General features: G+C 41.0%; 5 protein-coding genes across 5 annotated transcripts; 2 read left to right on the forward strand and 3 right to left on the reverse strand.

Moving 5' to 3' along the window:
- Window positions 1–171: 171 nt before the first annotated feature.
- On the reverse strand, window positions 172–2,821 carry JH06_4097 (1-phosphatidylinositol-3-phosphate 5-kinase; the record flags this gene model as incomplete). The annotated part of the gene is made up of 6 exons (XM_014670224.1): window positions 172–440; window positions 470–679; window positions 710–1,133; window positions 1,164–2,619; window positions 2,649–2,725; window positions 2,756–2,821. 6 exons carry the CDS (start codon window positions 2,819–2,821, stop codon window positions 172–174), a joined length of 2,502 nt encoding a protein of 833 aa, XP_014525710.1.
- Window positions 2,822–3,163: 342 nt separating this feature from the next.
- Window positions 3,164–6,036, forward strand: JH06_4098 (ubiquitin fusion degradation protein; the record flags this gene model as incomplete). The annotated part of the gene is made up of 14 exons (XM_014670225.1): window positions 3,164–3,315; window positions 3,345–3,518; window positions 3,550–3,836; window positions 3,866–4,238; window positions 4,269–4,569; window positions 4,600–4,822; window positions 4,850–5,027; window positions 5,148–5,218; window positions 5,249–5,281; window positions 5,312–5,427; window positions 5,458–5,588; window positions 5,620–5,705; window positions 5,738–5,810; window positions 5,841–6,036. 14 exons carry the CDS (start codon window positions 3,164–3,166, stop codon window positions 6,034–6,036), a joined length of 2,394 nt encoding a protein of 797 aa, XP_014525711.1.
- Window positions 6,037–6,311: 275 nt separating this feature from the next.
- JH06_4099 (hypothetical protein) lies at window positions 6,312–7,597 on the reverse strand (the record flags this gene model as incomplete). Its single annotated transcript, XM_014670226.1, has 7 exons — window positions 6,312–6,769; window positions 6,800–6,911; window positions 6,942–7,043; window positions 7,075–7,153; window positions 7,187–7,355; window positions 7,387–7,460; window positions 7,491–7,597. 7 exons carry the CDS (start codon window positions 7,595–7,597, stop codon window positions 6,312–6,314), a joined length of 1,101 nt encoding a protein of 366 aa, XP_014525712.1.
- A 74-nt stretch (window positions 7,598–7,671) lies between these two features.
- On the forward strand, window positions 7,672–10,911 carry JH06_4100 (hypothetical protein; the record flags this gene model as incomplete). The annotated part of the gene is made up of 6 exons (XM_014670227.1): window positions 7,672–8,312; window positions 8,343–9,321; window positions 9,352–9,415; window positions 9,445–10,522; window positions 10,553–10,660; window positions 10,689–10,911. 6 exons carry the CDS (start codon window positions 7,672–7,674, stop codon window positions 10,909–10,911), a joined length of 3,093 nt encoding a protein of 1,030 aa, XP_014525713.1.
- Window positions 10,912–12,274: 1,363 nt separating this feature from the next.
- Window positions 12,275–12,547, reverse strand: JH06_5956 (transporter, major facilitator subfamily protein; the record flags this gene model as incomplete). The annotated part of the gene is made up of 1 exon (XM_014670228.1): window positions 12,275–12,547. One exon carries the CDS (start codon window positions 12,545–12,547, stop codon window positions 12,275–12,277), a length of 273 nt encoding a protein of 90 aa, XP_014525714.1.
- Window positions 12,548–12,602: the final 55 nt, after the last annotated feature.

The raw sequence follows: 12,602 nt of genomic DNA on the forward strand, positions 1-12,602 counted from the left end.
ATGCTCAGAAGGCTTGTGTAGTGAAGAAGGTGTACTTCAAGCCTGGACAGAATCTGGCTCTTGATGATGTTATCATGGACTTTGATACCACTGCCTAAGAACTCAGTTGAGTGGTTTCGTAAGAACGTAACTTAGATATGTGTTTTTTTAAACAAATGACGATGCTATAAGTTACAAGACTTCACGATGCTTCTTAATTCTACTCTTCAAATAGCAAAAACAAGTGTACAAAGCGAAGCAAAAGTTGCAAACACGCACACCTACAGATAGGTTCAGCTCTGTTAACACCACTCGCCGATTACAGTGTTTATTACAAAAGATATTCCCACAGAGACGACAGTGATGCCGTCGACTCCTCATTGGATGTCGAATCGTGGAAAACTGTACTGAACATCCTGGATCCATACACTCGGTCACTAAGTAGTCTGGAATCCATTGAACTAGATAATAAGATACACAAACAACCAACATGGTAACGAGCTCTCTAATGGCTTGTAGACATAAGGAAAACAAAACTCACAGACAAAGGAAGGAGTACTGCTATCCATGAACAGCTGACGTACACAATGCTTTGGACAGTACCAGCGTTCACACACACAGCACTGTCGAGACTTCTTCTTGATGAGAGGTTCTGTGCACGATCGGTAGTTACATCGACTCTGGTACTCCTCTGTGAGAGCTAATGCTTACACAGACCGTTATTTCCTACAGAGAAGATTGATAAGATTCGTTTTGATCGAATCCGTCAGTGTTCCAAACACGACTGTAACGGGGAAAGAAGCCTTCTTGATCAGAGTGAGGATCGAGAGATAATCCATGTCAATAACCACTGTATCGTTGATTTGCATGATCGAACTGTTCAGTGGTACTTTCATTCCATTATCATTGTTGTCAAAGCGATCCACTCGTGCCAGAATGGCATTTCGGTTATGAGCTCCGCACTGAAGAGAGATTCCCAGAGGAGATGAAACGAATGTAACCACAATGGGTCGTTCTGTTACCGAGTCACTAGAATGCCTGGAATGAGGTTTCACAGCAACCATCATCTTCTTATGTGATACCAGAATTCCATCATAACAATTGTCGCAAAGGCGAATCGTGTTTCCATCAACTCGATACATTGAAGGAAGATGCTAGCTATGAGAGAACGAACACAAGCCAACCTCATCACAGAAAACGAAACCACAATTCTGACAACGACGGTTCTCTGCATTCTTCGATGTGTCGTAGATAAGTCGATGACATCCAAAGTACTGGCAATATGTTACAGAAGCAGATACTTCGGAGATAGATTCAGTTTCAACTGCTGGTCCACTGCTTAGAGAGGAGAATTTCTGGATAAGATTGTTCTCACTATTCAAACTGTTAGAAGAGAGTTGTTCCATGGGTACACGTTGAAAGAACCAACCGTCACTTGTTGGAGATTCTTCTTGATGGGTGAACACACTATCAGAGTCACTTGATGTGAATGAACAATCATTGGTGTGTTGGAATGGGATGAAATTGAAGTCGTTTGCACCCTTTTGGTGCTTATCGGGTGTAGTGAGTGTTTGGGATAATGGGCAATCAACAGAATGATCCGTAAGGTGACCAGTAGAAGCGTCGGCATGATGATCAACAGAATGGTCCGTAAAGTGATCAGTAGTAGCATCGGCATGATGATCAACAGAATGATCTGTAAGGTTGTTAACTTGATGGTCCGTATGGGCCACAAAATGATCAGTTAGGCCTGTATACGGGTCACTGGGATTCTCCCTCCAGGATCCCCCAGGATTCGAACTATACACAGAAGAGGCATAATTGAAAGGAACAGGATGAGGAGCCGAAGGATCAAGGAGAGCAGCCAAGGGATCTCGCGAAGGAACATCACTTGAAGGAGAGATTGAAATGTCTTTTAGTTCAATAGATGTGTTGGGGAGAAGAGAAAGGAGATCCACAGCTGTACTGGAGTCTGTCTCGGATCCATCCACAACTGGATTCTTTGGAGGAGGCAGTACCGGAATTGAGAAGGTTAACTGAGGTTTGGGAGTTTCATTACGACTCTTCTCACTAATATCACTCTCACTAGCACCTGTACTCTTCACTACTGTATCACAAGACAACAGTGCAACAGAAGCAGGACTCTCTTGTGATCTGGTAGTCATTGGAACTGCTATCTGAGGAGAACCAACCATTAGTGCAGAAATCTCATCTTCCACCTTCCGTGTGATACTAGCAGACTGTAGCAGCGAAGGACGACGGGAAGTTCGAGCCAGAATCGAACGATTCTTCGTACCTGGCATAGTGGAAGCAAGGGCAGACTGATGAAAGACAGGAGCTGGAGAGACTAAAGGAATAGATTCTCGTGGAGAAACGGTTGAAATCGGTTTCTTACGTTCTGGATGAGAGGAATGAAATCGAGAAGAGGTCTTGTTCGGACTAATATGCAAAACCACCATCCCATTGCCTTCAACCACATCATTTGTTACAATAAATGACAACCGAACACATTGATCCATCTCGCTATATAGAAATAATACCTCCCGCTTAAAAGATTCAATAGTTGCACTCTCCTCAATTGTAATCAAATTCACATCCTTGCCTTGCTGCAACGTCTCTGCTTCCATACGAATCGAAAATCTAACATGAACATTCTTTTGATTTCCTACAGTTTGTATCGAATATTTCCATCCACAAACGGAAAAATATGATTTACAAAACAATAGTTGAGTAGATGATAGATCGTCTACAAGTCCACTCTCCATCCCAACCATACACGGCGAATGGTAGTTCCAACTGCTAACGATAGCTGATATGGAAATTCATGTTGGATTGCCTTCATTGATAGGTTCCTCCACAAGTTCTCATGTGAATCTAATGGTGTTTGGTACAAGCTACTGATACTTTTTGATTTCATTTCAGTTGGAGAAATGCTCTCATCCGACTTCTGTCCCACTATGGTCGAAAAGGACTGAACCATACCAAATTGAGTTAGGTCGTTGGAGTGATTAACTGGGGATTCCCGTCCATAACTAAATCCCTACAGAATGACCCAAACTCCTCTTGGTTTACCTCATAATATTCACTCATTGAAACAGAGAAGACTGAATAGAGAAAACGTTAACAACAGATTTCTTTTTTGGCCTATACAAAGTTTGTTCTTTTTCTAGAGGTGACTGTTTCTATGAGCTTGGACACAATGGAAGATGAACGGAGCTTCATCAACAGCAGTACTGTTTTTGAACTTCCAATTGAGGAAACTGCCATGCTGCGGAAGCAATTGCGATATGGATTTGATACTGTATGTTCAATTCTAGAGGAGATTGGATACTATGGGTAATGAACGTTCTGAATATGTCATATAGTGTTCGACTACGCAAACGAGACGAATTGGATCCGTTTGAAACTCTTGTTGGAGGATTGTCCTGGTGCATCGGTTATATTAAGCCTGAATTCAATCGAGATATTGTGTACACAGAAGGCATGTCATTAGGAAAGAAAATTGCCATTTCAGAAAAGATCATCGTCTGTCTTCAACAGTACTATGTGTATTTCGTATTGTTAGATTAGAATGAATTATCCTGAGCGTCTGTGGCCTCAACAAATCCAAGGAATGGACTATGTAGCGATGGGCAAGGTGCTACAGTGGTTGAAGGTGCAGATCATGGACATTCGGAGTTCTATTCCAGCCTTCGAATCGTTGGCTGCGCAGCAAATGTTTGAAGACGAGTTTGTTTTTGATGTGACCGATTGTCCAACAGAGAAACATCTTAGAACTTGGCTTCCAATCGTACAAGCCACAGAAACTGTAGAATTGCCTTCTCTAACTCCAAGGGATTCAGATGAGTCTTCAGTCAGTACGTCTTAGTTAGTAAATTAACTCCAGTTTTTCCTTGTGATCCTACCACCATTCATACCTTTCCGATCTATCTAAACAGTCGGTGTTATAGTCAGAGCAACAGTTACAATGATGAGATTCTGACCAGTGTGGATAGTGTGGCTACTACCGAATTCTCCTTAGCAGATAGTCCAATCACTTACGAGGAGACTGCAGAGGACTTGAGTCAATCCACAGACATTGTTCAGTTGATGCGAATGAAGCAACTGCGTATTGAAGAAATCTTACGTCTGCGGCAGAAAGAAGAACGTCGTGTACGCCAACTGAACGAGTACAAGAAACAGTATGCTGCTCTGCAAGATCACTATCGTCAAGCTGAGACAGCAATTCAGAGTCTGGTCGTTCGAGAGAACAATGAAGAGTAAATGAGAAAGAAGGGAGTGAGCTATAGAACAGCAGCCAAGTTACAGGAATTGAAGGGATTATTGAAACTATTGGAAACGCTAACATTGCAATATAACCGCGATAAGCAGGGATACAAAGAAGAGATCTTATCTCTGAATAAGCAGGTACAACGACATCAAGAAGCAGTAGAACATGAATGTCAACAGTATGAATTGATTCTCAATATCGACAGGAAGGTCTCAGCCAGTTTGGCTTCGCTTCTTTCTATCTATCGAGGAGTAAATCTTGACATTTTGCGATCTCGGAGTTATCTGGAACGGATTCCATCTAAACCTGAACTTCTCTTTGTACGACTTGATCAGAATGATGAGATGTAGTTTGAAGGAGAGATTGCACAATTCATGGATCTCATTATGGAGAGTTCCACACAACTATCTCAGTGCTACGATGTTCTGAATAATCTGCGTGATAATTACGCCTCTCAAATGGACCACCTAACTTTTCTTCGTTCCCTATCAAGTGCCTTGAGACGAAATCGATCGGAAGTTCAACATGTGAGTCGACTCCTGATTGAACAGTTGGAATACGTAATCCAACGTGGTTTTGAAGGGGAAGGATGATGATTAGAATTGACACGGATCCTACAGCAATATAACATTGAGCTAAAGAAAAGAAACCGACTGCTAAAAGCAACGGTTGGTAAGCAGACTGTAGTGTTGGAAAAGAAACGACAGCATTCCAAAATGATGCAGAACTTCCGACAGGAATGTACAGCAAATAAGGAACTGATAAAGCGGATTCGAGAGTTGCAGAACCGAAAGAGTAATCTTTAAGTGTAAGTTGTTTGTTATGGAACCCATCGAATTTTGTAAGGTATTCTTGGAAGATGAAGAGTATGGGGAGACAGGAGAATGTAACGATATAGACCGTATCAGGAGTTTTTGCAAGTGGTTCCCATTGATTATGCAAAAGACGATTATTCACGTGGAGATCATGGTAAGATTCGTTGAATCATGTATAACCTAGTGATTCTTTCAGATTACGCACGCGAATTGCAGTGTGTGTGCAGATGAGTTCACTAATGAATAGTTCGAAAACGATTGCAGCATCCATACAAGTTTCGCTTGACAACTGATAAGTATGTGAGTTATTGTTCGGTTCTGGAGTATTCCGCATTACCTGGACTGTGTAAAATGCCGCTATGGGTAGAGAAGATGATATTGGGTGATAGGTAGATGATGAAGAAACTTGGATTAGAGATTGGTGATTACGTCCGAATCGAGAGTATTGCGATTCCAAAGGGCAAATTTGTTCAAGTTCGGTTGTTGGATAAGGCATTACTAGAGATACGTGATGTAAAGTCAGCGTACATATTTCCTCTTCTTTAAGAGACACAGATTTGAACACCAGCTGAAGAATTTTATAGTCTTAGCTGAAGGGGATCGGATTCCTTTCATTTATAACGATCAGGAGTATATGATAGGTAGAAGATAATTTTGGATGTAAGAGGAATAGAGATCGTGAAGTGTGAACCAGAATGTGTGATAGATATTAATAACACAAATTTGACAGTTGATTTTGCCTTAATGTTGAGAATCATTTGGATTCTAATTGATAGGGATGGTATCAATGATAGTACGATCAATGACGGTGATTCTCCTGTAAGCTCGGATACGAATCAGAGTTTTGGATCTATTGGTGGTATAAGTGGAAGAAATACAAATCCAGAGGAAGAGAGGCAAAAGAGGTTGGCATTCTTCTCTCGTCATTCTCCTGTTTGTCAAACAAACATGCCAAACAACTTCATCTATTAGCAAATCCTGCTTTCCCACTCGTCCATATTTGAAATGGAAAATGGAGTAACACACAAAACATACTACAAAGAAAAACAAACACAAGAAAATCTCTTGTAGCAATTGATGAGGAGTAGCAGCCTTCTCCCCTTCATAAACAAAGAAGCGTCCTGTAATGTAACAGATGCCTCCTCCAAGTGCCTGGAACATGCGAAACACGGCATTAGCAACGGTTCGCTCCTCCTTGAAGTGATGTCCAATAGCAGTTAAACACTACAGTGAATCTCTACCCCAATTCATACAAAAGTCTGGAATCCCGAATCTGTTAGAGAAAATAGAATATAGAGAGGAATAAAGACATGATTCTGCCACGAATTGGCAAAGTAACAGAGAATTAGAGCGCCTGAGCCAAGAAGAATGTAGAGAATGAGCATTGGATACAGTCCCAGAAGATCGATTCCCCAACCATGGATAAAGCCAGCAAACATTTCAACCACAGTATATACAATCATATAAAGAGACACATTCGCAGTATCCACAATCTGACGATTGTACATACTGTTAACGAAAATAGACTGGAAGCCAAGACAAGAAAAGAGGGGAACCAGAAGAATCATTCGATGGTTGACAATCATCCGCAACACGGACATCACTTCAGCTACGATATTTTGCTTGCGATGAAGTGTCACTTTCTCCCTATCCTCAGCAGCTGGTTTCAGACCAAACAGCACAATAGAACCAAATATACTCACAGCTACAAATGAGAATCCAAAATAATTATCACTTCCTAGTAAGATGAAGAGAATGGAGGTCGATCCATTCCAACCATTGTGACCTGTGTCAGGATTCGTTTTTAATACCTTGAAGAGGATAAAAACGCAAAGATTCCCCAACACCTAGAGATGAACACTACTCTTCGTTTATACGGCTCCAGACATGTAAATACTCCAAAATATACCTGCACGTCGCCCACGGTTTTCATCCGTAGAATTCATGGCAAGATAAACACCCTGGCACGCCCAAAATACCTATTCATAAAATAGAACCAAGAATAATCACAGACGATGCAAATCCATGAATACAGGACCAAACTATACACAACCATGGAATGATGTATACAAATACAAATGTGTACATTCTATGTCAATTAGTTAAGGTTAGAAAAGCATACGGATATTCCATTGCCGCACAGGCCATAGCAAAACGTTCATTCTTGAACATAGATACCATGGATGGAACAAAGAGATTTGCAAATGCATAGCCAAAATAAGCGATCGAAAGAGACACTGAACCGAGAGAACCAAGTAAAGGGACAGTATAGCTTTGACTAGTTTTTAAACCTGTAGAATGATAAGATTTTTCGTGAATTACCAAAATAGATAAAACCAAAACCGATCGACAAACGAATAATATTCCGGAAGTTTTGGTCCGATTTGTATTCCTCTCTAGATGAGAAACTAGAAGAAACTGGTTACAGAAATGATGGCATACGAAGGTTTGCTGGGAGAAGCGTAGTAACAGTAGTATTCCAATCGTTTGTCACTACGTAGCAATTACGGATTGACGACGTAGTAACTGTCATTCACGGGAATACATACCTCTAAAAACACAAATACTTTTAGCATCTGCGAAAATTCTTTGATAACAAAGGAAGATATGGACAAGTCGTTGGTTTCAACATATGATGTTTCATTCAATAATGCATCATTGGGAATCACATTTGTCGAAAAAGATGATAGCTCAAAGGTTATTGTAGATGGCTTCTATCAAGAAGATGGTAAATTATTTGAAGCGGAGATGTCTATGCAAATTGCGTTAAATGACAGGGTTGTTGCCGTTCAAGGAAAGTCAGTATCTGGACTTGATTTCTCTGCAGTGATGGTATTACTTCATACAAAAAAGCGTCCTCTTCGGATTACCTTTGAAAGGAGTGTACAGAAAGTAGTGACGGACAACAATTGGGAGGATGTGTTGTTTGACAAGCGATTTAGCTCTCTTTATTTGAGTTTTCTCCGAAGAAAGAATATGTATCTTTGTACAGTTTGGTTATTGTACATTTTGGATATGGAACGCTTATCTTCAACAAATGGCAAACAAAAGGAAGAGTTTTTGAACTATCTTCTAGGGACATACATTCAGCCACAGGGTATGTATTCATCCTTGTTGAGTTCCTTCACTTCGAAAGTAACGTGGACTCAGAACGTTGCAGAGACTGAATTCAGCCTTCACAAGATCAAGGTCCATTTAAAAGAACGTTTATATACACTAAGCTGGAATTGTTTTGTCTACAGTCCCGAGTATGCTTGTAGAGTTGGATTTCTTTGTAGATATCAATTTACTCGGTTAGATATGAAGCGTGTTTTGTTCAATCGTCACACTGCAAATATATTCTTGTCATTTCTTCTAACACGTGAAACATACAAAGAATTAGCTCTTTGGATGGAAATTCATTACGAGTTATACAATCAAATCAAACAATCAGAATATCCAGAGAGTATTGAGAGTATAATTGAGTACTGTCTGTTGCATCCGATAGTGAACACAGATGATAATGATCATAATGAGTCAATTCGCCAGTTAACGAGGGTTCTTGAGGGTTGTAAAGAGTTTGTTCAGTTGGAACATGTGTTAGAGACATTGGCCTTGGGTTATATTAGTACTTCTGAGACAGAGAAGGTAACCATTCCAAAGAAGGCATCTGAATCTGTTCCAGTAGATCTATCAACGTCTGTGGTAGAATCCACAGCAACTGACCCATTTACAACGCTTGACAATTCAATTGTTTCCACTACAAATGAAGAGCTCGATCGACGTCTCTCTACATCCTCTGTAACTTCCGTAGAGGAGGAGAATGGTTGTACCCAATATCACTATTCAGAGAGTGAAATGATTTCACTTATCACAGAATTGAATATCATCTTCTCAGGATATTTCAAACAACACTCGATTTCCATATTTCCTGACTATTATTACGATGTGATGGAAGCATTATCCAATCAAATCGCTTCTTATTCATATCTAGATCCTCAGTCTCTCTCCTTACTGAATTATCTTCTGGAATGTATTCAAATTCGACTCTTTCAATTCCTTTTGGATGGATATTATTGTGATTTCGTTTGTACAGATCTGTTTGAGTACCTAATCAGTGAACAACGTTATCCTTCATCCCCTTCTCTGTCATCTCGCTTATTGAGAGAATCTCGATACATGGTCGATCGCTTGAAGGATTGTGAAGAGGAGATTCCTTATCTGAGGCGTTTCATTCAAGAATACAGTGAAAATGCAATTGAGATTCTAAATGAGACTGTTATTTTGTTGTGTCTGAATTAGATGTAGGCTAGTGATAATCCAGCAGCTGTCGAAGCGGCATTGAAGTCTGTTCGAGGCGAGTCATCAGCAGGTAGCCAATAGAACATGTTGACATTGTAGATAAGCCATTCCGACCGGTTGATCTGGAAGATATCATTCGTTATATTCACCGTCACAAGACTTTCAGTGTCCATCAGCGATCCGCACAGCCGCCACCTCATCATCTCAAGGCGTTTCAGAATCAACCAATCTTCAAGGTAATTTACTATCAAGGTGATGAACTCTCTCATTCTCTACACGAAATAACCTCCATTATGATTGAATCCTTCCAAGATACTGGTCTCTCTCCTCCTGGAGATCCGATAAGTTTCTTCCTTCCTGAAGGGTATCATTCCTTCTCATCTCCACATCCTCCACGGATCTTTCCGTTCCTTCTAGGCAGTACGTCCGCAGAACGATGGAGTGCAGTCTCTCTAACAGTCTATTTTCCATCTTCTCAAGGCGATTCGGTGGTATATGTCCCTGAAGGATTGGTCGTGCTCTCTCCTTTCAACAATCTCGCCAAACTACATGACCGTCTCCTGTCCTTCTTGGCTACCTCCTATCAGGAGCTTCACAACGCTCCCGATGATTCGAAGAAGCGTATTCTCCAGGTGCTGTTGAAGAAGGATATGAATGGGCAGGAGAAACGTCGATTCTCTGCTGCTGTATTCAATTTTGCTGATGGTTCTGCAAGTCCTGAATTAAAACCGCGGGGATATATCAATTCTCCCTCGCTGTTGGCAAAGGAGAGATCAACTTCGCCCATTCCCTCGCTCTCTTTGAATGATTCCAATCGCCAACAGTCCACAGGAGTAGAAACCGCTTGTTCGCAGTCATCTTCAAGTGAATCTGCTCGCTTACGAAGGTCACTTCCAGGTCTGTTAGTAAATGAGTCCTATGGTCAGCGACCGCCTGAGTCACTCTCTCTGAACCCAGAGGTTTCCGATGCTTCCTTGTTTTACTCGCATCGTCGAATGCGAAGCGGAGATGTGAATCGATCGAAGCCTCGCCAGGGTCTCCGTTCGCTCTTCAATATTCTCTCAATTCACCATGTGTTGCTCATCCAACGTCTTCTTCTTCTCGAACACAGTGTTCTCTGCCTTTCTTCTCAATTCTCTCTCCTTACGACAACAATGGAATCCCTAAAGGAATTACTGTGTTTTTCAGTTATTCTATTCACAAATAGACGTCCGTTTGTCTGGCAGTTCACCTACTGTCCTATTCTCCCTCTAGCCGTCAAGAAGCTGATTAATAACCCAATGCCTTACTTCATGGGAACTCATAGTAGTTTCATGTAGGTGAACAATAGTCATATCATGTAGGACGGAGGCTGATGTGCAAAGACTTCATGGAGTTACGATTGTGAATCTGGATTTGGATACAGTGACTCTTCCTGATGACTTGAAGGACTATCACGAGTTGTTCAGAAGTCCACTGACAAGTGTTTCTACCATCCCTATTCCTAAGGAACAAAGAGAATCAATCCTTCCTCCTCTTCCTGTGGTTCCTGATCATGACCTCCTGAAAGAGATTCATATCCACTAGTATTCATTCTTTTGTACCTTAATTGAACGGTTATTGTTACATCCTGAGTGTCAGAATGGTGACTCTGTACCGGCATCCAATCCACAATTGACAGATGAGGCAATCAAGAAAGTGGTTCAGAAATATTTGACTTCAATGGTTCTTCCTTTTCTGCCGTGCTCAACACGTATTGTGGAAAGAAATGAACAGATCTTGATTCTAAACAAAACGGAATACTTAAAGCAGTATTCTGACTTCAATTCACGTCGATTTATGCGTCTTTTCATTGAGACATCTATGTTTTCTGTGTACGTCATAAGTGCAGTATCTTCTAGAACAAATAATAATAGTGTTTCGTAATTTGATGTTTGTTAAGTAATATACTGGCTCCTTATCAAGTCTTACTGAAGACTAAACTACTTGAATAATGGTTATGTTCCTTAGTCAATGTCAAGGAAGTGATTACTATTTCCAAGTGTGATACATGGATTCATAGGAATAAACAAGTTTACTAATGAAGTTATGATGTCTGCTGATTTTCCGGTGTGGAAGAAATAGGAGCAGCTACAACAGGAGCAACTACAACAGTGTCAATGACAGATTCGGAAATGTCTTTCGAGACTTCATCATTCTTTGATTCACCAGACTTCACATCCTCTTTCATTTCAGTCGATGGCTTATCACTCACAGGGAGTTCCAACACATTCGTCTTTCCGAACCGTTTCGAGTTGGGCATAGCAATGATGAAACACATCACAACAAATGCCAGGAAGGAGACGACCATACATGAATAGTACGTAGCATCCCGATTCGCTGAATAGATGGCAGACAGTACCATTGGACTCACAATCAACGAGATCTGCTGACAAGAATTGTTCCATGAGAGAACCTTTCCTTGTACCTCAGGAGCATTTGTCGTACTAATAATCGAAGAAGAAGTTGGAGTTGCAAAGGCATATCCCATCCACAAGAGTGTGGATCCTACAACCGTCCAAGCAACAATACTTGATGAAGCCATAAGGAAATATCCAATCATCTCAATAATGGTTCCAGCTAAGGCAAGGTATGGAATTGGGACACCGCAAGAACGGACAATGAAACCATACAAGAAAGCTTGTTGGAAGCATAGCCAGACAGCCTGGCAACAAGATAAGGTTGAGTAGTTGACAGAGGAGAAATTAAACTTGTCCATAAGGAAGTATCCATATCGAGAGTCAATGGCCTGAACAACCCATCGATTCAGGAATTCGAAAGTGAGACAGAGGATCATGAGTTTGTTGGGACGAACTTTGATTCCCTTGCGACGCTCTCGAATTGAAGCATACTTCGCATTGATGCGATCTTGTACCTCCTTCTTTGCCTCTATTCTTAACATCTTCATCGTTCATCTACCTCCTGTCTTTCCTTTCATTTCAGAACGGAGTTCATAGATTACATGAACATCCTTATTCGTCTCCTCCATCATAAACAGTGCGAACAGCAAAGCAATACCAGCAACTCCTCCAGCGAAATACAGAGGGAATGAGTAATTCTTTGAACCCAAGAAACCACCAATCGCAGGACCAATAATGAATGCAGCCGAAATAACAGCTTCTTGCACTGTCAAAAATCTGTTTCGATCTTCCACAGAAGTACAATCAGCAATCAAACTACACATTCATATGTCACATATACTCATACGCCTGTGTTACAATTGGAGAACCAGCAAACAA

This window comes from Blastocystis sp. subtype 4 (genome assembly GCF_000743755.1).
Source record: "Blastocystis sp. subtype 4 strain WR1 chromosome Unknown seqid_0307, whole genome shotgun sequence".
NCBI lineage: Eukaryota > Bigyra > Opalinata > Blastocystidae > Blastocystis > Blastocystis sp. subtype 4.